This window comes from Salmo salar, chromosome ssa14 (genome assembly GCF_905237065.1).
Source record: "Salmo salar chromosome ssa14, Ssal_v3.1, whole genome shotgun sequence".
NCBI classification, from domain to species: Eukaryota; Metazoa; Chordata; class Actinopteri; order Salmoniformes; family Salmonidae; genus Salmo; species Salmo salar.
Window position 1 is genome coordinate 13,089,541 of NC_059455.1, and position 23,508 is coordinate 13,113,048.

The window sequence follows — 23,508 nt, forward strand, 5'->3', positions numbered from 1 at the left end:
TTGCCTTTTAGCCAAAGTGTCAAGTCGTTACAGCTCTGATGTTCACAAGCAAATGTTATTCAGTAAAAAATATTAGCTAGAAATGTTTACTCTGTATGGCAAGCGTGAATGTCTGACTGAAAACGTTTTGAGGCTGCTTCAAGCCACCACTCGTTCTAGTTGCGTTAACAATGATGTGATTCGGTTGTTTTTCGCAAGACCGCGCGGTATCGACAATCCTCACGATCAAGTAAAGAATCTTGTAGTGTCTGACACCCAGTCTGTGCCACATTGTTTAGTGTGCGCACCGCTACGTTGGCGAGACAAAAAAAAAACGACCGGAGAGACAATCGCGAGGCTCAGCGACGTTAGGGTTTAGAAAGTCGTGTAGTGTACACCCTGCATTGCTTACACTTGTCCAATCCTCTCAGATCTCCAAAAGTGACTAGGGGCTGTTTCTGAAAAGGGCCTGTGTCTTAATAGTTTTACAGAAGACTACTTCCTCTTTCATCTCCACTACACAATATGGCAAAAGCAATATGATGGATGCTTACTGGTCGTACTCTCTCACATCAGTGTAGAAGAAGTAATTTAAGACTGTTATAAGAAGCACCGAAGTAACTGACTTTTCTTCTCTCCATTTTCTTTCTCTCTCGCTCTCGGTCTCCCCTTCTCTCTCCTTTTCCGTGGTCGCAGTGCTGTGTTCCTGGTGAGGCACAGGGAGACCCGGCAGCGTTTTGCCATGAAGAAGATCAATCGGCAGAACCTGATGCTGAGGAATCAGATCCAGCAGGTATTTGTGGAGAGGGACATCCTGACTTTCGCTGAGAACCCCTTCGTCGTCTCCATGTTCTGCTCCTTCGAGACTCGCAGACACCTATGTATGGTCATGGAGTATGTAGAAGGTAGGTTCTTAATGAAGATATACACCCCTGCAGACTCACATAGACTTATGTATACAGTGAGGGGAAAAAGTATTTGATCCTCCGCTGATTTTGTACTTTTGCCCACTGACAAAGAAATGATCAGTCTATAATTTTAATGGTAGGTTTATTTGAACAGTGAGAGACAGAATAACAACAAAATCCAGAAAAAACGCATGTCAAAAATGTTATAAATTGATTTGCATTTTAATGAGGGAAATAAGTATTTGACCCCTCTCAATCAGAAAGATTTCTGGCTCCCAGGTGTCTTTTATACAGGTAACGAGCTGAGATTAGCAGCACACTCTTAAAGGGAGTGCTCCTAATCTCACCTTGTTACCTGTATAAAAGACACCTGTCCACAGAAGCAATCAATCAATCAGATTCCAAACTCTCCACCATGGCCAAGACCAAAGAGCTCTCCAAGGATGTCGGGGACAAGATTGTAGACCTACACAAGGCTGGAATGGGCTACAAGACCATCACCAAGCAGCTTGGTGAGAAGGTGACAACAGTTGGTGCGATTATTCGCAAATGGAAGAAACACAAAATAACTGTCAATCTCCCTCGGCCTGGGGCTCCATGCAAGATCTCACCTCGTGGAGTTGCAATGATCATGAGAACGGTGAGGAATCAGCCCAGAACTACACGGGAGGATCTTGTCAATGACCTCAAGGCAGCTGGGACCATATGTAACCGATGTGAAATGGCCAAGGGTCCCTGGTTCGAGCCCGGGTTGGGGCGAAGAGAGGGACGGAACCTACACTGTTACATTGGTGCCGTGACCCGGATCATTGGTTGCTGCGGAAAAGGAGGAGGTCAAAAGGGGGGTGAGTGTAACCGATGTGAAATGGCTAGTTAGTTAGCGGTGGTGCGCGCTAATAGCGTTTCAATCGGTGACGTCACTCGCTCTGAGACTTGAAGTAGGGTTTCCCCTTGTGTTGCAAGGGCCGCGGCTTTTGTGGCGCAATGGGTAACGATGCTTCGGTGGGTGTCAGTTGTTGATGTGTGCAAGGGTCCCTGGTTCGAGCCCGGGTTTGGGCGAAGAGAGGGACGGAACCTACACTGTTACACATAGTCACCAAGAAAACAATTGGTAACACACTACGCCGTGAAGGACTGAAATCCTGCAGCGCCCGCAAGGTACCCCTGCTCAAGAAAGCACATATACATGCCCATCTGAAGTTTGCCAATGAACATCTGAATGATTCAGAGGACAACTGGGTGATAGTGTTGTGGTCAGATGAGACCAAAATGGAGCTCTTTGGCATCAACTCAACTCGCCGTGTTTGGAGGAGGAGGAATGCTGCCTATGACCCCAAGAACACCATCCCCACCGTCGAACATGAAGGTGGAAACATTATGCTTTGGGGGTGTTTTTCTGCTAAGGGGACAGGACAACTTCACCGCATCAAAGGGACGATGGACGGGGTCATGTACCGCCAAATCTTGGGTGAGAACCTCCTTCCCTCAGCCAGGGCATTGAAAATGGGTCATGGATAGGTATTCCAGCATGACAATGACCCAAAACACACGGCCAAGGCAACAAAGGAGTGGCTCAAGAAGAAGCACATTAAGGTCCTGGAGTGGCCTAGCCAGTCTCCAGACCTTAATCCCATAAAAAATCTGTGGAGGGAGCTGAAGGTTCGAGTTGCCAAACGTCAGCCTCGAAACCTTAATGACTTGGAGAAGATCTGCAAAGAGGAGTGGGACAAAATCCCTCCTGAGATGTGTGCAAACCTGGTGGCCGACTACAAGAAACGTCTGACCTCTGATTGCCAACAAGGGTTTTGCCACCAAGTACTAAGTCATGTTTTGCAGAGGGGTCAAATACTTATTTCCCTCATTAAAATGCAAATCATTTTCTAACATTAGACATGTGTTTTTCTGGATTGTTTTGTTATTTTGTCTCTCACTGTTCTATTAAATCTACCATTAAAATTATAGACTGATCATTTCTTTGTCAGTGGGAAACGTACAAAATCAGCAGGGTATCAAATACTTTTTTCCCTCACTGTATGGAAGGGTAGGGTCCACTGGAATGACATACAAGATGCACACAGTCACACACACATTGATTTTTACACTCAGATGCTACATATTGATTTACAGATGGTACTGCTGCATGGTTCTGGAGCATGACCGTACGTCAGAATACCACCTTACCCTCCCTCAACCCACATATTCTAAACGTAATGACTCCAAATTCACTCTTTGTGTGTCGAGGAAGCCCAAGGCGGAGATTAGTTGAAATGATTGTCAGACAAACATCTGTTATAGCAGCTTTAACTCTGCTGCCTTGCAGTTCAAATTCAAGTCCCAGCAGCACACAAATCAAATAAGGTTCTCATGGTGGTTGCTGCCAGCCTTTTACACAGTCTGTTGGCGTGTCATCTTCCTCCTCAGGTGGGGACTGTGCCAACCTGTTGAAAAACATTGGCCCGCTGCCGGTGGACATGACCAGGATGTACTTTGCGGAGACTGTCTTGGCACTGGAGTACCTCCACAACTACGGCATCGTACACAGAGACCTGAAACCTGACAAGTGAGTCTGGAACCTGACTAGCCAGGTGTCCTGCTCATATTATAAGTTAATGGCAGTGTGTCTTCTACTTTGTGTTCATGTGTATAACAAACATTCTGGATTTGTTTTTTGTTTTTTTTAACACCAAGGCTTCATTCTGCATTGTTCACTATCCAGCATCAACTTCTGTTTGTTTGTAAACTATTGTTTTCTAATGTATTTTCTTCCTGTGTAGTTTGCTGATCACGTCCATGGGCCACATCAAGCTGACTGACTTTGGCCTGTCCAAGATCGGCCTGATGAACATGACCACCAACCTGTATGAGGAACACATCGAGAAGGACACAAGGGAGTTTATAGACAAGCAGGTGAGGTCTCCATTTCTCTCTGTCCTCTTTCTCTAAATGTTTGTCTTAATTGGTTTCTAATGTCCTCTACAACTGTCTTGTCTGTCTGTCAGTGTCATACCTTCTCATTCGGTTTAGCTACCTGACTTATACTCTCTCTTGTCCAATCTCCATTCTTAAATCCTCCCTTCTGGTTCTCTCTGTCCCAGGTGTGTGGTACTCCGGAGTACATTGCTCCAGAGGTGATCCTGAGGCAGGGCTATGGGAAGCCGGTGGACTGGTGGGCTATGGGCATCATCCTCTATGAGTTCCTGGTGGGCTGCGTGCCTTTCTTCGGGGAGACACCCGAACAGCTCTTCGGACAGGTGGTCAATGGTGAGAGTCATCTCCTGAATGGGGGAAAACGTTAGCCTGGTTAAATTAGACCGAATGCTATGTTTTACTGTTTTTAATCGTTCGCTCTGGTTTATCCAGGCTAGGGTAACATGGCTCTGACTGGTCAAATGAATTCAATGAGTAGGCTCTACAAGCACCTTCTGTCTTTTGCCATGGATTGCCTCTGTTGCGTGGTGCAAAAAGACTGTGATCCAAACACACCCTCTAGCTTTTCTTACTCTGGGATAGGCAGATGTCTTTGAAACATCTAGTCACCAATGTCAAGATGAACTTCTCGTCATCAATATCACAGTTCCCACCTACCAGTCTGTTTTGAATTATTGTCAAATGTTTCATGTTGTGTTGTGTGTAATTCAGATGATTATAGTATTCAGGAAATGTGTGTGTCACAGATGACATCATCTGGCCTGAGGGGGAGGACGCCCTGCCTGCTGATGCCCAGGACCTGATCACCAGGCTGCTGAGGCAAAGCCCTCTGGACCGCCTCGGGACTGGTGGGTGTCTTTTTCTTTTTTATATTTTTTTACCGCTTTCTTCATTTCTCATTTTGGAGTCTACGTTTATTGTAATTAAGATTTAGGAATATGTTTCGGGAGCATTTCTCCGTCACTGTGGACGCGCTACCGTGATGTTTCCGGATAATCGTGAATAATGATGAATGAGAAACTTCTAGAGGCTCCACGCACAACTCATTGTATTTTTTTTTCTTCACTGAAACGTATTTCAATGTCATGATTGTTTTTATTACTGAGATGGTTTGATGAGATTCATCAAAAAAGCATCACCTAAAGTGTTGTGGGTTTGACTATCTTGGCCATATTGATTACATGGTTTGATGAAAACACTTATCCCTATGTTACTCCCAGGGGGGACACCAGAGGTTAAGATGCACATGTTCTTTGTGGGTCTGGACTGGAACGGACTGTTACGACAGAAAGCTGAGTTTATCCCCCAACTGGAGACTGAGGACGACACCAGCTACTTTGACAGTAGGTGGCGACCTTTACCACTCTCATTTGGGAGTATTTAAATGTTGTTGTGTAAGACAGTGAAGGTAGAAGTTGCCTGTAAACAAGGGCGGTGAACATAACCTGCTCTATGCTGGATGAGTGTGTGGGCTACTGACTTGCAATGTGCGTTTGTGTTGCTCTCCAGCCCGATCTGAGCGGTACAGTCACCTGGGCTCAGATGATGACGACGATGATGAGACCTGTGATGAAGACACGTCCCTGGAGCTCAAGCAGTTCTCCTCTGTGGCACATCGCTTTAGCAAGGTGGGAAATGACCCAATGTTTGTTCATATCGTTTAGATTTAGAGTATGCCAAACATATATTTTACTGAAGAATACTCCTTGCAACACTGCCCCTTGTAAAATCATCATGTTTTGGTTTGTCGAAATACAACAAATATTTGTTAACTGGAAAATAACTTCCCTTCATGCGAAAGTCTCACTGTAATGACTTCCCCTTCAAACGGCTTTACTGAAATAACCTGTGGTTTTGTTAGTAAGCATTAAAAAATTTTTAGGAGGTCATGCTTGTTTTTTCTGACCTTTTTCTGACCTCTGAGTGCCCCCCCCCCCCCAGGTGTACAGCAGCACGGAGCACCTGTCCACCTCCACGCCATCCATTCATAGCCTGTCTTCGTCAGAGCGCAGCCACAGTGAGGAGAAGGTGGGGAGGTGGGAGGGGAGGAGTTTCCTCTCCCCAGGAGAGGGACACAAACAGGGGGCCAGCAGGGACCAGAGGAACGAGGGACACAGAGGAAGGTAAGCAATGAAGTTCCTTGGTACAATAACACAGCACTCAGACTACACTGTTTTGTGTGAAGTTGTGAGAGGAGTCTAGCTTTAGCCGGAACAGCGGCAAAATTCACTAAACAGCGTTATATTTGCGTCTTTCTATGCTTATAAGGGAGACATCACATTCCACTCCAAATAACTATTGAAAACATGCACACATTTTAAAGTTAAATATAAATTAGTGGGCAGCAGGTTTCATTCTTCCATCAATTTTAGCATAACCAGATCGCAACTGCCCTCTAAGTGTATCCTTCCATTCAGTCCTCCCCTCAAGTCCTCTAGCCTGCGTCCCAGGGCCTCCTCCGGTTCGTCCCAGTCAGAGAGGAGTGCCAGTCCGCTGGTGATGAACAGCACCCAGAGCCTGGACACCATGCCACGCTTTGCCATCTCAGCCGAGGATGAGGGTGAGTTGAGACTACACACAAATGTGTTTAGGGCTACACACGCATAGTTGGAGACATAGACACACTGTCATAAAGTAAACATACACACAGGATTTTCTTACTGGGCTTACATTTCTAAAAGATAAAATTGCACACACTCCAGCCAGCACATTCACTTAACCCCCCCTCCTCTCTCAGATGGCGTAGTGTCCAACTTGCGGCGTATCCGTCTCCGTAGTAACAGCACCGGTACGCGGCCCTCCTACAGGCGTGGGGGGTCCCGCCGCTTCGGGCACCAGCCGGACACCCCTGAGAAGCCCAGATCCCCCGCGGGCTGCATGGTCCCCAAGTCTGCCTCCGTCTCTGGCCTGTCCCTCATCACCCCAGGTTGGTAAACCTCCTGGAGCTAGCTATCGTGTACTAGCCTACACTGACACATTAAGAGTGTCTGGTCTCAAGTGGTACCTTATTCCTGGTGCATGTGTCGCTTCATAGAATTCTATTTCTGTCGATTTTGCTTTTGTCCAGAGCTTTGACTAAAAGTATACTTTTTATATGGGCCATTCATTTGAGATGTAGCCACTGTCTCTAGGTTAGCATAATGCTAGCAACAACAACACACCTAGTATTGTACTGTATATGTAGCCTACAGTGCCCTGCAAGCCTGTGTGATTTGATATGCTTGTTCCGGCTTCATAAACAGACTATACTTTGCTAAATTTCCCAAGAAATTCCTCAGTCCTAGCATATGGCCTCTCTCCATACCCCCCCAGACACTGCGGATGGTGCCCCCGCCAGCCCCAAGTCATCCCTGTCCTCCAACCCCTCGTCCCGGGACTCGTCCCCCAGCCGAGGGGACCCGTCCCTCAGTAGCCTGCGCCCCCCCGTGGTCATCCACAGCTCTGGGAAGAGGTTCGGCTTTTCGCCGTGCGAGCCATCCGTGTCTACATGGGTGACTCAGACATCTACACCGTGCACCACATGGTTTGGGTAAGTGTACCTACCACAGAATGAAATGAAATGGAACACTAGAATGGTCTTTGGCAACCCGGCAACGCAACTACAGGACGGCCATCTTGGTCAGGGAAATCTGGCTATTCAATCTTAGTCTTACAGTTTCTACTTTAGCCAACATGTTATTTTGTCTTGTTGTACATTTTAGTTACGTATTTCAAGGCTGCGTTGGAACAATAACTTTTCAATGATCCAAGACCACTCAGTTAATCCCTACCATTGTGACAATGAGTTGTCATAATGCTGCATCAAATGTACATGATCCTAGGGGCATTGGCAAACACAATGTACAGTGGCTTGCGAAAGTATTCACCCTTTGGCATTTTCCTATTTTGTTGCCTTACAACTTGGAATTAAAATGGAATATTTGGTGGTTTGTATCATTTGATATACACATGCCTACCACTTTGAAGATACAAAATATTTTTTCTTGTGAAACGAACAAGAAAGTACACAAAAAACAGAACTTGAGCGTGCATTACTATTCACCTCCCCCAAAGTCAATACTTTGTAGAGCCACCTTTTGCAGCAACGACAGCTGCAAGTCTCTTGGGATATGTCTCTATAAGCTTGGCACATCTAGCCACTGGGATTTTTGCCCGTTCTTCAAGGCAAAACTGCTCCAGCTCCTTCAAGTTGAATGGGTTCCGCTGGTGTACAGCAATCTTTAAGTCATACCACAGATTCTCAATTGGATTGAGGTCTTTGCTTTGACGAGGCCATTCCAAGACATTTAAATGTTTCCGCTTAAACCACTCGAGTGTTGCAGTATGCTTAGGGTCATTGTCCTGCTGGAAGGTGAACCTCCGTCCCAGTCTCAAATCTCTTGAAGACTGAAACAGGTTTCCCTCAATAATTTCCCTGTACTTAGCACCATCATACCTTCAATTCTGACCAGTTTCCCAGTCCCTGCCGACAAACATCCCCACAGCATGATGCTGCCACCACCATGCTTCACTGTGGGGATGGTGTTCTCGGGGTGATGAGAGGTTTTGGGTTTGTGCCAGACATAGCGTTTTCCTTGATGGTCAAAAAGCTAAATTTTAGTCTCATCTGACCAGAGTACCTTCCATATGTTTGGGGAGTCTCCCACATGTCTTTTGGAGAACACCAAATGTGTTTGCTTATTTCTTTTCTTTAAGACAATGGCTTTTTTTCTGGCCACTCTTCCGTAAAGCCCAGCTCTGTGGAATGTACGGCTTAAAGTGGTCCTATGGACAGATACTCCAATCTCTGATGTGGACCTTTGCAGCTCCTTCAGTATTATCTTTGGTCTCTTTGTTGCCTCTGATTAATGCCCTCCTTGCCGGATCCATGAGTTTTGGTGGGCGGCCCTCTCTTAGCAGGTTTGTTGTGGTGCCATATTCTTCCCATTTTTAATAATGTATTTAGTGGTGCTCTGTGGGCTGTTCAGTTTTGGATATTTTTTTTTTAACCCAACCCTGATCTGGACTTCTCCACAACTTTGTCCCTGACCTGTTTGGAGAGCTCCTTGGTCTTCATGGTGCCGCTTGCTTGGTGGTGTCCCTTGCTTAGTGGTGTTGCAGACTCTGGGACCTTTCAGAACAGGTGTGTGTGTGTGTGTGCGCACAGGTGGACTTTATTTAACTAATTATGTGACTTCTGAAGGTAATTTGGCGCACCATATCTTATTTAGGGGCGTCATAGTAAAGGGGGTGAATACATATGCACGCACCACTGTTCCTTTTTTTTAAACTTATTTATTTTAATTTTTTTAAACAAGTAATTTTTTCACTTCACCAGTTTGGACTATTTTGTGTATGTCCATTACATGAAATCCAAATAAAAATCTATTTAAATTACAGGTTGTAATGCAACAAAATAGGAAAAACGACAAGGGGGATGAATACTTTTGCCAGGCATTGTAATTAATTTATGTGCATCTAATTGCACGGTATACCTCTGTTTATCCTACAGATATTGTATGCAGTAATCATGAGCCTATGAACTGGAGTTACACTGTTAGTACTTGAGGCGGTGTGCCCTAGTGGGAAGACCACTTGGTGCAGCTCACCCTGCACTATTGGCTCCAATATAAATAACATGAGCAAGTCTACTTCTGATAAGCTTCCCAGTAAAGCATTAAAAACAATCAAGCAACCCAGAGAAGTGCTAAAAAATTGCTCGTATTAACATATGCAGCCCGAGAAACAAGATCCATGAAGTCAATAACTTGCTTGTAACAGATGACATTCATATTCTGACTATCTCTGAAACGCACTTAGATAATACCTTTGATACAGTGGTAGCAATGCATGGTTATAACATCTACCAAGAAGACAGAAATGCCAGCTTAGACGATCTAATGTTAAATACTGTTGAAGTAAAATGGCTACAGGATGATCTGCCTCACCTAAAGCCCATTATTGTGGGAAGCTGCTATAGACCAAGTGCTAACAGTCAGTATCTGGATACCATGTGTGAAATGCTTGATAATGTATGTGATAAGAGAAGTATATTTTCTGGGTGATTTTTAAATATTGACTGGCTCTCATCAAGCTGCCCACTCAAAACTTTAAACTGGAACTAGTGCCTGCAACCTGGTTCAAGGTGTCAGTCAACCTACCAGGGTAGTTACAAACGGCACAGGAATTAAATCAAGATGTATTGATCACATCTTTACTAATGCTGCAAAATTTTGCATTTAAAGCAGTATCCAAATCCATAGGATGTAGTGATCACAATGTAATAGCCATATCTATGAAAACCAAAGTTCCAAAGGCTGGGCATAATATAGTGTGTTAGAGGTCATACAATAAGTTTTGTAGTGATTCATATGTTGATGATGTAAAGAAATATTTGCTGGTCTGTGGTGTGTAATGAGGAGCAACCAGTCGCTGCATTTGACACATTTATGAAATTGCTTATTCCAGTTACTAATAAGCACGCACCCATTAATAAAATTCCTGTAAAAACTGTTAAATCCCTGTGGATTGATGAGTAATTGATACATTGTATGGTTGAGAAGGGACGAGGCAAAAGGTATGGCAAATAAGTCTGGCAGCCCAACTGATTGGCAAACGTACTGCAAAATAAGAAATCATGTGACTAAATAAAAAGAAACTATACTATGAAACAAAGATGACATGGTAAAAAGCTTTGGGGCACTTTCAATGACATTTTGGGGGGAAAAAAAGCCAACTCGGCTCCATTCATTGAGTCAGATGGCTCATTCATCGCAAAGCCCACTGATATCGCCAACTACTTTAAATTACTTTTGAATTTTTTATTATTTAACCTTTATTAACTAGGCAAGTCAGTTATGAACAAATTCTTATTTTCAATGACGGCCTAGGAACAGATCTGCCTTGAACGACAGATTTCAACCTTGTCAGCTCAGGGATTCGATCTTGCAATCTTCCGGTTACTAGTCCAACGCTCTAACCACTAGGCTATCTGCTGCATTGGCAAGATAAGCAAACTTAGGGATGACATGACGGCAACAAACGCTGACGCTGCACATCCAAGTATATCGGACCAAATTACGAAAGATTACTTGTACTTTTGAATTCCGTAAAATCATTGTGGAAGAGGTGAAATTGTCTATTAATAATGACAAGCCACCGGGGTCTGACAATCTGGATGGAAAATTACTGAGGATATTGCCACTCCTATTTGCCACATCTTTGATTTAAGCCTACTAGAAAGTGTGTGCCCTTAGGCCTGGAAGGAAGCTAAAATCATTCCGTGAGCAAAGAATAGTAAGGCCCCCTTTACTGGCTTAAATTGCCGACCAATCAGCCTGTTACAAACCCTTAGTAAACTTCTGGAAAAAATTGTTGGACCGGATACAGTGCTATTTCACGGTAAACAAATTGACAACAGACTTTCAGCAAACTTATAGGGAAGGACACTCAACAAGCACGGCACTTACACAAATGACTGATGATTGGCTGAGAGAAATTGATGACAAAAGCTTTTGACATTATCGATCATAGTCTGCTGCTGGAAAAACGTACGTGTTATGGCTTTACACCCCCTGCTATAATGTGGATAAAGAGTTACTTGTCTAACAGAACACAGAGGGTGTTCTTTAATGGAAGCCTCTCCAACATAATCCAGGTCGAATCAGGAATTCCCCAGGAATTCCTGATTTGGCCCCTTGATTTTTTTTTTCAATCTTGACTAACGACATGCCACTGACTTTCAGTAAAGCCAGAGTGTCTATGTATGCGGATGACTCGACACTATACACGTCAGCCACTACAGCGACTGAAACACAAAGAGCTGCATTTAGTTTCAGAATGGGTGGCAAGGAATAAGTTGGCCCTAAAATATTTCTAAAAGTAAAAGCATTGTATTTGGGGCAAATCATTCAGTAAACCTCAACTAAATATTGTAATAAATAATATGGACATTGAGATGACTAAACTGCTTGGAGTAACCGTGGATTGTAAACTGTCATGGTCAAAACATATTGATACAACAGTAGCTAAGATGGGGAGAAGTATGTCCATAAAAAGCACTGCTATGCCTTAACAACACTAAACAAGGCAGTCGTGTGGTCAGGTGCCACAAAAAAGGACTTAAAAAAATTGCAATTGGCTCAGAACAGGGCAGCACGGCTTGCCCTTGGATGTACATAGAGAGCTAATATTAATAATATGCATGTCAATCTCTCCTGGCTCAAAGTGGAGGAGAGATTGACTTTTTGAGAGGTATTGACATGTTGAATGCACCGATCTGTCTAAACTACTGGCACACAGCTCGGAAACCCATGTATAGCCCACAAGACATGCCACGAGGTCTCTTCAGTCCCCAAGTCCAGAACAGTGTGGGAGGCGCACAGCACTACATGTAGTCATGGCTCTATGTAACTCTATTCCACATCAAGTAACTGATGCAAGCAGTAAAATATGTAAAATAAAAAAGCACATTGTGATGCAACACAAACATACACATGCATGCACATACACACACGATAACATACGCACTATACACATGCATTTAGTACTGTAGATTAGTGGTGGAGTAGGGGCCTGAGGGCACACAGTGTGTTGTGAAATCTGTGAATGTAATGTTAAAATGGAATAAACTGCCTTAATTTTGCTGGACCCCAGAAAGAGGCAGCAGCTAATGGGGATCCATAATAAATACAAATGCCAAAGCGGTCAGGGTAACGTTCTGATTGGCTCTTCTTCATGTGTTCCTGTAGTGTGTGGAGGAGGACACCCCGGCTCATGAGGCAGGGCTGAGAGCCGGTGACCTCATCACCCACGTGAACGGAGAGTCGGTCCAGGGGCTTGTGCACACTGAGGTGGTGGAGCTGCTGCTCAAGGTGAGACCCCCACTGGAAGATGACTGTCTTAATACTCCTCATTCCCTTCCATTGGTCTTTCCTTCTCTATCTCTACTATTTCCGCTACCTGTAATATTCCTGAGCCTAATGATGTCGGCCTAGGTGTAAAACAGCCGAGGTGATAGACCAACGACCCTGGAATTAAAAAAAAGCTGTGTGTGAAGAGGGTTGGATTATCAGTACAGCGTGTATTCTTGGCTATCGTTCCATGTCTGGGTCATTCGATTTGTTAGTTAAACTTGAAAGGAATACCCATGGGGTAGTGTGACGCCTAAGACCAATTTTAATTTGCAGTCATCTTCCTGTTGTTGAATAAAACAGGATATAATGACATTAAATATGTCTTGCATCTAATGGACATAGATAAATGGCAAGACCAGTTCTTTATCTGTCGTTTTCTCTCTTTATTTTAATTATTTTGAACAATGTAATCCAATGAACTGAGCAGGCTGGGCTGACATGCTTATAGCCTTGCTGGGACTTTCTAAATATGAGTATGGTTTTATAAGATTGTGCTGTTATTTCCATAAATATGATCTATTATTGCTACCATTTTTTTTTCGGTCTGTTATTTGGTTAGTTCTCTTAAAATGCCCATATTTCCCTCTGGCCTACGCCAATTGGCGGCCAAGGGTTTGTCTTAGGATGCAAAGGTGTGTCATGAGTCAGGGAGATGGTCTGATGGTCTTAGTGACAACAGACCTAGATATGGGGGGAGGTTTTAGTGGGTGGAATATTAGGACAATTGGAGGCTATGAGGACACTTAATCATCATGGCGCTTTTTAATGGTAAGTTTACGAACATTGTTTGTGGTAAGTATAATTGAAACTTGGCTGTCATTATGGTAAGTATAGCCGCTTATAATTGTAATGGCTTAGCAGATCATTAAAAAAAGAGATTTATATTCTAAAAATGTATATTGTTTACAGGAAACTCATTCTACAAATATAGATGAGGTTGGGTGGAAAAAGGACTGGGAGGGAGAAATATACTTTTGTCATGGGCAAAGAAACTCAAAGGGGACCAAATATGGGCCAAATAATGATGATCCACGAAGAAAGAAATGTATATAATCTATTGAGCTCACAAGCAACCAAATAATCTATTATTATGGTGGGAGATTATAATACGGTTTTAAGTACCTCAATGGATCGTAAAGGAAATCACACTACAAACGATCACACTCGAGCACTTAAGGAGATCGCAAAGATCATGGATACATTAGAAATAGTGGATATATGGAGGCTGAAAAAACCCTGACCTAGTGAGATATACATGGGTGAGGCTTCATCAAGCTAGCCGTCTTGATTACTTCCTGGTCTCGTTCTTGCTGGCATCAAAAGTAAAAAATTTTTTTTAAGTGTCAATAGGAGACCGAATGCGTTCGGACCACCATCTAATTGGCCTCCATATAACTCTTACAGAATTTCCACGTGAATGGGGATATTGGAAATTGAATCAAAGCCTATTGGATGACAATTTGTTCTTAACTAAGACAAAATAATTCATAATTGACTTTTTTTGCACAACATAGGTACAGCAGATCCCCTTATTGTATGGGGTACTTTTAGAGGCCATTAAAACAAAATAAGTTTAGGTCAAACGAGATTAGATTAAGTAAGGAAAGTGACAGTGCAGGTAGATGGTAATGGAAACTACTATAGAGGCACAAAATAGATTAGAGGAAAAACGAAAAAATGGAGGTACTTATTCAAGTACAATCAAGTGTAATGTATCACAAAAATAAAGCGAATTGGACTGAAAATTATGTGAAATGCACAACATTTTTCTTGAACATAAGTGCTCTCAAAAAGAATTTACAGAAATCGTTACAAATTATGGAGTCATACATGATTCACCAAATGTTTTCTTTTCAGTCTCCTCCATTTCCACTGAATGACGTTAACTGTAAGGGATTTTTCCCCAAAAGAATAACACATTTACAAAAAGACTTGTGTGAAACCCAACTTGCAGAAGAACTTTCTGAGGCAATAAATCTTTTCAGTCTGTAAAAACACCAGGGCTTGATGGTATTACCAGTAGAGGTATATCAGACCTTTTTTGATGTACTCAAAGATCCATTATTAGCATGGTTTAATTACTCCTATAAAAATGGTAGACTTTCAGGTACTCAAGGTCTGATTTCAATACTACTAAACCAGGACTCAGGCGGTAAGTATAAATATCCAGTCAATTTAAAAATACTGGAGGCCTCTTACACAAAGGTTTTACCAGATATTGTTCATCCTGATCAGACAGGTTTTTTACATGGACGATATATTGGAGATGATATATAACAATTACTTGAAACAATTGAACATTATGAAACATCCAAGATACCAGGCCTGGTTTTCGGAGCAGATTTTGAAAAGACGTTTGATTTAAAGTACAAAAGTGTCTGTATGCCGATGACTAGTTTTTTCTTAAGTCCGCAATCTGGATCCCTGCACAGTCTCATTGAAAATCTTGATCACTTTTCTAGCCTCTCTGGACTGAAATGTAATTATGACAAGTGTACCATATTATGTATTGGATTATTTAAAAAACAGTGTTTACACTACCTTGTAGTTTACCAATAAAATGGGTGGATGGGGAAGTAAACATACTTGGTATTCACATCTCAATTCTTTATTGAACTTAACAATTTCAATAGAAAGTTAGCAAAAATAGATAAGATTCTGCAACCATGGAGAAGTAATTACTTCTCATTTATGGAAAAATCACATTGATTAATTCTTTGGTCCTATCACAGTTTAATTACTTACTCCAGATTATTTTTTTTTTTAAATCATATGAGCAAAAAATATTTAATCTTATTTTGAATACAAAGCCAGACAAAATTAAGTGTGCCTATTTTATATAATGAGTTTGGGGGGCTCAAATTAAATATTAAAGCTTTAGACCTCTCACTAAAAGCTTCACTCATACATCAATTATAGTTAAACCCAAAATGGTTCTCCAGTAGAGTATCAAGAAAAGCTCATCCTTTGTTCAAAAATTGCTTTTTTGCCTTTATACAGATTACAACTTCTCATTTCCGACTAATTGAAAACGAAATCTTCTTAAACAAACCATACAAAGCTGGTTAGAATTTCAGATTTATCCTGCAGAAAAGATATAACAAATGTTATGGTTAAACGCAAATATACTGATTTAATAAATAAAAAAATACATTCACTATGGAAAAAATGTTTAAAATTGTATTATATTTATTAATGATATTATGAATAGAAACGGAGGAGTTATGTCACATTTGCAGCTATCGAAAATATATGGGAATATCTGCTCAATCCAAATTTACAACCAACTGATTGCAGCATTACCACAAAAATGGAGGAGAAAAGGGAGAAGGTAGGGAACTTGTTTTCCCGCCATATATTAAAGATACAAATTGGCTGAAAGGAATTGGCATAAATAGAAAAATATACCAGTTTCATTTGAGGACAGAAATGTTGACAGCTGCGCTATACATGTTGCAAAATAATGGGGAGAAATTATCCATGTACCGATTCCATGGCACATGGTTTATGAACTGGTTCAAAAAACTACACTTGATTCAACACTTAATTTTTCAATTTAGATTATTATATAAAATTCTTGCCACCAACAGAATTATATATATATGGGGCATACAACACTTTTAGCTCTGTAGAGTTTGCTATGAAGAGAGAGAATCAATAGATCATGTATTCTGGTATTGCCCCTATGTAGCTTGTTTCTGGTCACAGGGTCAGGAATGGTTAAAAAATCACAACATGCACTTAAAATTAACCTTACAAATAGCAGTGTTGGGCGATTTGGAAAGCCATAGTCAATAAAATTGAATAATACTCGTAGGAAAAGTTTTCATCTTTAGCTCACAATCTGTGGATACTATACGATTTAGAAAGGTAAAACATTGAAAAATATATGGCACATGGAAACCAAACGAGGGTGGTCTTTGGTGATAGGAGGGATGGGCTGAGGGGTGGGATTAAAGAGCTTATGTTTGGTAAAGTATTATTGTTATGTGACTGTTTTATATAAAAGTACCATGTATGTTTATGTAGCAGAAAAGCTGTAAAACATATTTGTCTTCCGAAGAGGACATGGCGGATGGGTTAATAATAAATATAAATTCCTTCCCTTGGTTGTTCCTTTGCTCCCTCTCTCTCTGGCCTTTTTTTTGCCTTCCTTTATCACTCCAGTATTTGGAGACCAGTAAACCAATATCCCTTCTATTCACAGAGTGGCAACAAGGTGATGCTGCAGACCACAGCCCTGGAGAACACCTCCATCAAGGTGGGCCCAGCCAGGAAGACCAGCTACAAAGGCAAGATGGCCCGACGCAGCAAGAAGAGCAAGAGGAAGGACGGCCAGGATAGGTAAGTGCAGAACATTTACAAGGCTCTCCTTTAAATGAGGAGCAGTTACTCCAGTCACCACGACCAATGTGTAGGACCTACAGTGAGCTCAAAAAAATATATATTTGGACAGTGACCCATACAATGACTTTTAGATTCAAGTGCAGACTGTCAGCTTTCATTTGAGTGTATTTTCATCCATATTGGTAGTGGTGAACCGTTTAGAAATGACAGCAATTTTTGTACATAGTCCTCCTCGATTTTAGGGAACCGAAGGGATTTTGACGTTCACTTATGTGTATTTAAAGTATACTGAACAAAAATATAAACGTAACATGTAAAGTGTAGGTTTCATGAGCTGAAATAAAAGATCCTAGAAATGTTCCATATCTACAAAGTATATTTCTATAAAATTTTGTTTGAGCATTTCTCCTTTGCCAAGATAATCTATCCACCTGAGTGTGGCATATCAAGAAGCTGATAAACAGCATGATCATTACACAGGTGTACCTTGTGCTCGGGAGAAAATGCCACTAAAATGTGGAGTTTGGTCACAACACAATGCCACAGATGTCTCAAGTTTCGAGGGAGCATGAAATTGGCATGCTGACAGGAAGGAATGTCCACCAGAGCTGTTGCCAGAGCATTGAATGTTAATTTCTCTACCATAACCCACCTCCAACATCGTTTTAAAGAATTTTGCAGTATGTCCAACCGGCCTCACAACTGCCGACCACGTGTAACCACGCAAACCCAGGGATTCCACATCCGGCTTCTTCACATGCAATATCGTCTAAGTCCAGCCAGCCTGATTTTATCAATGGCATTATAATAAACAGAGTTACCGTGACGAGATCCTGAGGCCCATTGTCGTGCCATTCATCCGCCGCCATCACTTAATGTTTCAGCATGATAATGCACAGCCCCATGTCGCAAGGATCTGTATAGAATTCCTGGAAGCTGAAAATGTCCCAGTTCTTCCATGGTCTGCATACTCACCAAACGTGTCACCTGTTGAGCATGTTTGGGATGCTCTGGATCGACAGTATGTTCCAGTTCCTGACAATATCCAGCAGCTTCGCACAGCCATTGATGGGACAACGTTCCACAGGCCACAATCAACAGCCTGATCAACTCTATGCGAAGGACATGTGTCGTACTGCATGAGGCAAATCGTGGTAACACAAGATACTGACTGGTTTTCTGATCCACGCCCCTAATTCCTAGCACACAATCACTACATCAAGCATGTGACTCTACAAAGTTGTTGGATGCATTTGCAGTTTATTTTGGTTGTATTCCAGATGTGCCCAATAGAAAGGAATTGTAAATAATGTATTGGGACATTTTGGAGCATATATGATTGTAAATAAGAATATAATAACAACAAAAAATATAGAATTCTGTGCCGCCTAATGCTAATATTGCTATCTTTTATATCCACAGAATTGGTGTATTATAACGTCACATGAAAAGGACTGCTGGAAATATTCATATCCACTTAAATTGATTCCCATTTCTCTCTGGTAGTAGACGACGTAGTGTCTTGAAGAAGATGACCAAGCACACCCCCTCTCCCATGCAGAGCAGTCGCAGTTTCTCCACCGGCTTCCAGCATTCAGTATCCTCCAGTGACAGCTTGTCTGGCTCCCCCACCCAGAGCCTCTCGCCTGGGCCCAGCACACCCTGCCACTCCCCCGGCCCCGACCAGTCTGGAGGTAAGTAGCTAGCCTCTATTGGATGGAAACTGTGGTTCGATAGTCGGCCATTTTGTGATGTGCATATTTTAATGTAATAAGGTGGGTGTATGACCATGTTTCGACCGTTACCAAGTCAATTGGTATCTGAATAGAAGATACCTGGGTTATGTAAAAGCTCTTGGTTTTCATGGTACATGTCATACAGAAATGCAGGCAAAAGTTGATTCTCATTCTCAAACCGTTTAACAGCACTACAGCGAGAATGCTTTCTTTGTCACTGAAGAAATCAAAGGCTTATCTACAGCATGTTCTATCTCTTCTCAGACTCCAACTCCCCCCCAGAGCTCCTCTCCCTGCTCCAGCTCTCCCAACTCCCCCGTCCCCCAGGCCCGTCCCAGCTCCCTCCAGGTCCTAGGCCGCTACACCAAGGCAGGCCGCTGCAAGTCCACCAGCAGCATCCCCCCCTCCCCGCTGGCCTGTATCCCCCCTCCGCAGCCCCTTTCCTCCCAGTGCTCTCCATCCTCCCTCCCTGGCCTGTCCAAGGGCCTCCACAGCAAGACCCTGTCCCCTCCCACCGTTGCCCGCCACTCTGTCCGCCCGCGCAGTGCCGAGCCGCCCCGCTCTCCCCTCCTCAAGAGGGTGCAGTCGGCTGAGAAGCTCTCCGGGGGCGTACCACGGTGACAAGAAGGCGTACGCCACCCGCCGACACACCATGGAGGTACCCCTGTCGGAGGGGGAGGGGCTTGAGGACCTGGATACGGCCAGAGGGTTTGTCTGTGTGGGGGAACAACATGGCCGCCAGGGCCTGTATCTGGGCGGTCAGAGAATCCACAGGGAGTCGACAAGCAGCGACCACCGCAGTGACCACTGCTCCAAGGAGTTGGTGATGAGGAAACTGGCCCTGTCCGAGAGGAGGGACTCCTTTAAGAAGCAGAAGGCGGTGCAGGAGGTGAGCTTTGACGACCCGGATGAGAAGAAGGAGCCAAGACCCACCCTCCCTGTCAGACAGCCGCGGTTTAAGGCATCGTGGATTAACTTGGCTCAGTCCGACTGGAGCCTGGAGGCTGCGGGGCGAGGAGCACAGGGTACAGCAGCACAGAAATCCAAACCAAAAGAGAGGGAGGGGTTTTAGCCTAGCGTTGCTCCAAAAAGGTGAAAGGTAGAGTCTTTCTCAAGACAGCAAGACTCTAGACTAAGGTTTACATACTCTCTTACCGACAACTGTACAGTATATGAAGGGCTTGCATGTTTATCCGCAAGTATATAGTCAAGTTGTGCCAATCGAGGCAACCGGAGGGAGAGAAGAACAAAAATAAAATTGTTACATGGTGGAGTTAACATTACAGTACGCATCCTACCACACTAAACAAAAACTTTTGAGTGCCAAAATTGGTTTACATCCTATTTTTGGTTTCCCCCCCCTTCCCCCTTTGGTTTTAGGTTCACTGTAGCACCTGTAACATGTTTGTACTTTGTAAATATGTTTTTTTTTTTTATTATTTTTTTTTTACTGAAATAACCTATTCATGACTTTTTAATGTTCATTTGATTTTATTTCAGGGCTGAATATGACATGTATTATTGGCCCTATTTGTGTTAATCGCACAAATTAGGTGCAGCCATTCTGTTATGTGAATTGATAGGGACTTGAGGAAACTAAATTAAGAACAAATGTTTTAGATGTGGTTTCTAGATGGAGACAGAGGATGAAGCAATTTTTTTGTCCATTATCTCTTACATTTTTAATTGGTTAACATTTTATAAGTATTCCAAAAGTGTTTAATCTCTTGGAAAATGGCTGCTGATTTTTGTCTGATCAAATATGGCCTTTCAAACGTATGTTGAGTGTTTATGTACTTAGTGTGTCCAAGCCCTTTTAATTCAGTGCTGTCTTTTAACACACTAGAACAATAATGTGTTGGTAATGATTTGTAGTCACTATCTGGACTGGATCCAAGAGAATCAGGGAAAGTGTGTCACGTTTTAAAAGGCCTTGGCACAAGTTTGAAAGGTATCTACGTTTGGTATGCTTTGAAATGGTGCCCCCATGCCAAAGCGTGGATTTCTCATAGGAACCCTTCTAAAAAAAAGAGGTAGTGTACATAGGAGGCTTCAGGAATGGGGCCCTGCTGCCATGCTCTGTCAATCATCCAGTGAAATCATCAAATGGATTCCACCAATTCTCTCATTGGTTTAAATCACAAAATGATTGACAGGACACAAAATAAATTAAGCTAAGTTCTGCCATTACTACCTTTTTGATACTAGATTGTTGGCGATCCTGCAATGCCATACTTACCTGCTTGTTGACGCAAGCTACCCTACAATCTAATTTAGCAGGAGAGCGTTTGTACAGGTTAGGCATTTCCTCTTAACGCAGTTCTCGTTGTTTTTCAGAACCCTGGTTTAAGAATCGTAGAGTGTATGTAGGAACTGGCTCTTTTTGCTGTTTTTAACCATGTTATATGAATGTTTACATTTTTTGGGGTCAAGTGTACTGTATTTGAAGTTTTTCCATCTGCTGTTAAATTATTACAACGAATGACGGGAAACGGCAGGATTCCAACAGAAGCCCTGAAGGATAAATAAATTGGAATATTTTTGGGTTGTATATTTTGACATGGAAGCAGTCTTGTTGTATTGCTGATTCGCCTATGCTATTCACACACACCGTAACTAATCTAAACGGCAGTTGGCAACGATTTAAAAAGTGACTTTTTGGGGGGTAGAACAGCAGACTTGATAGAATGACAGTGGTTTGGTGAGAGATTTGAAGATGGTTTTGCTCTGAACTTTGTGTACTCTCATTGGCACATTGTTTTCTTCTGCAACTATGGAATTAACAACCAAAATGCTTCCACTCTTGGTTATTTCAAATACGCTGTAATATCAGGATGAACTGTCATACTCTGTCAGGTAATGTTAGAAACGCGTGTTTCACTGTTTGCTTTGGCGAGGGGAATATTGACAGAGTTAAAATACTAATTTAGCACCAACTAATACTTGAACAACTGGAATGAGATGGGATAGCGCAAGGTCAAATATAAAACGCATCTACTTTTATTACCCAACATTTGTTTACTTAATTAGTACTTGAAACGTGTGTTTCTTGAGGATATAATCAAATAAGTAATTCAATTCACAATAGATTTCCCAGATCTTGATATTGTCAAAAATGTGGTCCCTTTATTGGAAATACTGCATCATCATACTAGACATTTTTACTGAATAACTACATGTTATATTTGTCAGATGTTTTTATGGTCTAGCTTGCTAGAGAATTTGTCTGATTCTTACAGTATGGCAAAGCTGACCAAGATTGTGAACATAACCATTCTGCATTTCTACTGTTCAATGTTACACAAAAAAACACTGGTTCTGAATGCACCCAAATTCGTGTACATTTTTTACGTCACTGAATTGTATTCATTTAGTTTTTTTTTTAAATTCAACTTCATTAACACTTAATAATAATGGGGGTGAAGTATGAGGTGCACCCGGTATACAACCAGCTGATGATACTTTCTCACATTTTTCCTGATACTGTATATGGAAAAAGGGGACATCTGTAATGTTGATTTCGCACATGGGTGGTCAATTGTAATTCATATAGATAATTCACATTGTTTTGTTCGGTCTTTACCTTGGTGGCCCTCGAATGACTTCATTTCATATTTCCCAAACTGGTTTCTGGTGAAAGTTGGTGTGAAATCTATTGCTTTATACGGTCTAACAGCATTTGAAATAAATGAATGGCAGAAGACTAATATGAAGTGGACAATTTATTTTTGGATTTGTTTTTATGAACTACAATTTTGATAAACACATTCACAACACTAACTACTCAAGGCTCATTGTGATCCAATGCATATTTTTCCATTCAAAACAATTATATACGCTGAACAAAAATATAAACGCAACATGCAACATTTTCAAAGATTTTACTGAGTTACAGTTCAAATAAAGAAATCAGTCAATTAGACCCTAATCTATGCATTTCACATGACTGGCAATACAGATAAGGATCAGAAAACTGGAACAGTCGATCCAGAGCATTTCAAACATGCTCAATGGGTGACATGTCTGGTGAGTATGCAGGCCGTGGAAGAACTGGGACATTTACAGCTTCCAGGAATTGTGTACAGATCATTGCGACATGGGGCCGTGCATTATCATGCTGAAACATGAGGTGATGGTGGCGGATGAATGGCATGACAATGGGCCTCAGGATCTCGTCACAGTATCTCTGCATTCAAATTGCCATTGATAAAATGCAATAATGTTTGTTGTCCATAGCTTATGCCTGCCCATACCATAACCCCATCTCCACCAGTGGGCACTCTGTTCACAACATTGACATCAGCAAACCGCTTGCCCACGCTATGTCTGCCCGCTACAGTTAACTGGGATTCATCCGTGAAGAGCATACTCCTCCAGAGTGCCACTAGCCATCGAAGGTGAGCGTTTGCCCACTGAAGTTATGACACCGAACTGCAGTCCGGTCAAGACCCTGGTGAGGATGACAAGCATGCAGATGAGCTTCCCTGAGCATGTTTCTGACAGTTTGTGCAGAAATTCTTCGGTTGTACAAACCCAGAGTTTCATCAGCTGTTGACTAAGCCTGATGTAGAGGTTCTGGGCTGGCGTGGTTACACGTGGTCTGCAGTTATGAGGCTGGTTGGATGTACTGTACTGCTAAATTCTCTAAAATGACGGAGGTGGCTTATGGTAGAGAAATTAACAAATTCTCTGGAAACAGTTCTGGTGGGCATTCCT

The 23,508-nt window shown here is 42.3% G+C and overlaps 2 protein-coding genes across 2 annotated transcripts in view; both read left to right on the forward strand.

Annotated features, from left to right (window-relative positions):
- The window catches only part of LOC106568951 (microtubule-associated serine/threonine-protein kinase 3-like), a 52,512-nt gene extending 30,013 nt beyond the window's left edge, over positions 1 to 22,499 (forward strand). The window contains 16 exon segments of the mRNA XM_045693922.1: positions 676 to 884; positions 3,309 to 3,447; positions 3,662 to 3,794; positions 3,983 to 4,148; positions 4,562 to 4,663; positions 5,036 to 5,158; positions 5,325 to 5,443; positions 5,757 to 5,938; positions 6,233 to 6,375; positions 6,553 to 6,741; positions 7,128 to 7,279; positions 7,282 to 7,344; positions 12,545 to 12,667; positions 16,917 to 17,053; positions 18,563 to 18,750; positions 19,057 to 22,499. Of these exon segments, the coding sequence (XP_045549878.1) occupies positions 676 to 884; positions 3,309 to 3,447; positions 3,662 to 3,794; positions 3,983 to 4,148; positions 4,562 to 4,663; positions 5,036 to 5,158; positions 5,325 to 5,443; positions 5,757 to 5,938; positions 6,233 to 6,375; positions 6,553 to 6,741; positions 7,128 to 7,279; positions 7,282 to 7,344; positions 12,545 to 12,667; positions 16,917 to 17,053; positions 18,563 to 18,750; positions 19,057 to 19,385 (2,497 nt within the window). The 3' untranslated portion in view covers positions 19,386 to 22,499.
- On the forward strand, positions 19,408 to 22,499 carry LOC123726656 (microtubule-associated serine/threonine-protein kinase 3). The gene has a single exon (XM_045693923.1). It carries the CDS (start codon positions 19,445 to 19,447, stop codon positions 19,862 to 19,864), a length of 420 nt encoding a protein of 139 aa, XP_045549879.1. The 5' UTR covers positions 19,408 to 19,444; the 3' UTR covers positions 19,865 to 22,499.
- Positions 22,500 to 23,508: the final 1,009 nt, after the last annotated feature.

Excerpts from the sequence above, each read along its gene's own strand:
- LOC123726656 (XM_045693923.1), top strand. The coding sequence starts at position 19,445 with ATGGAGGTACCCCTGTCGGAGGGGGAGGGGCTTGAGGACCTGGATACG.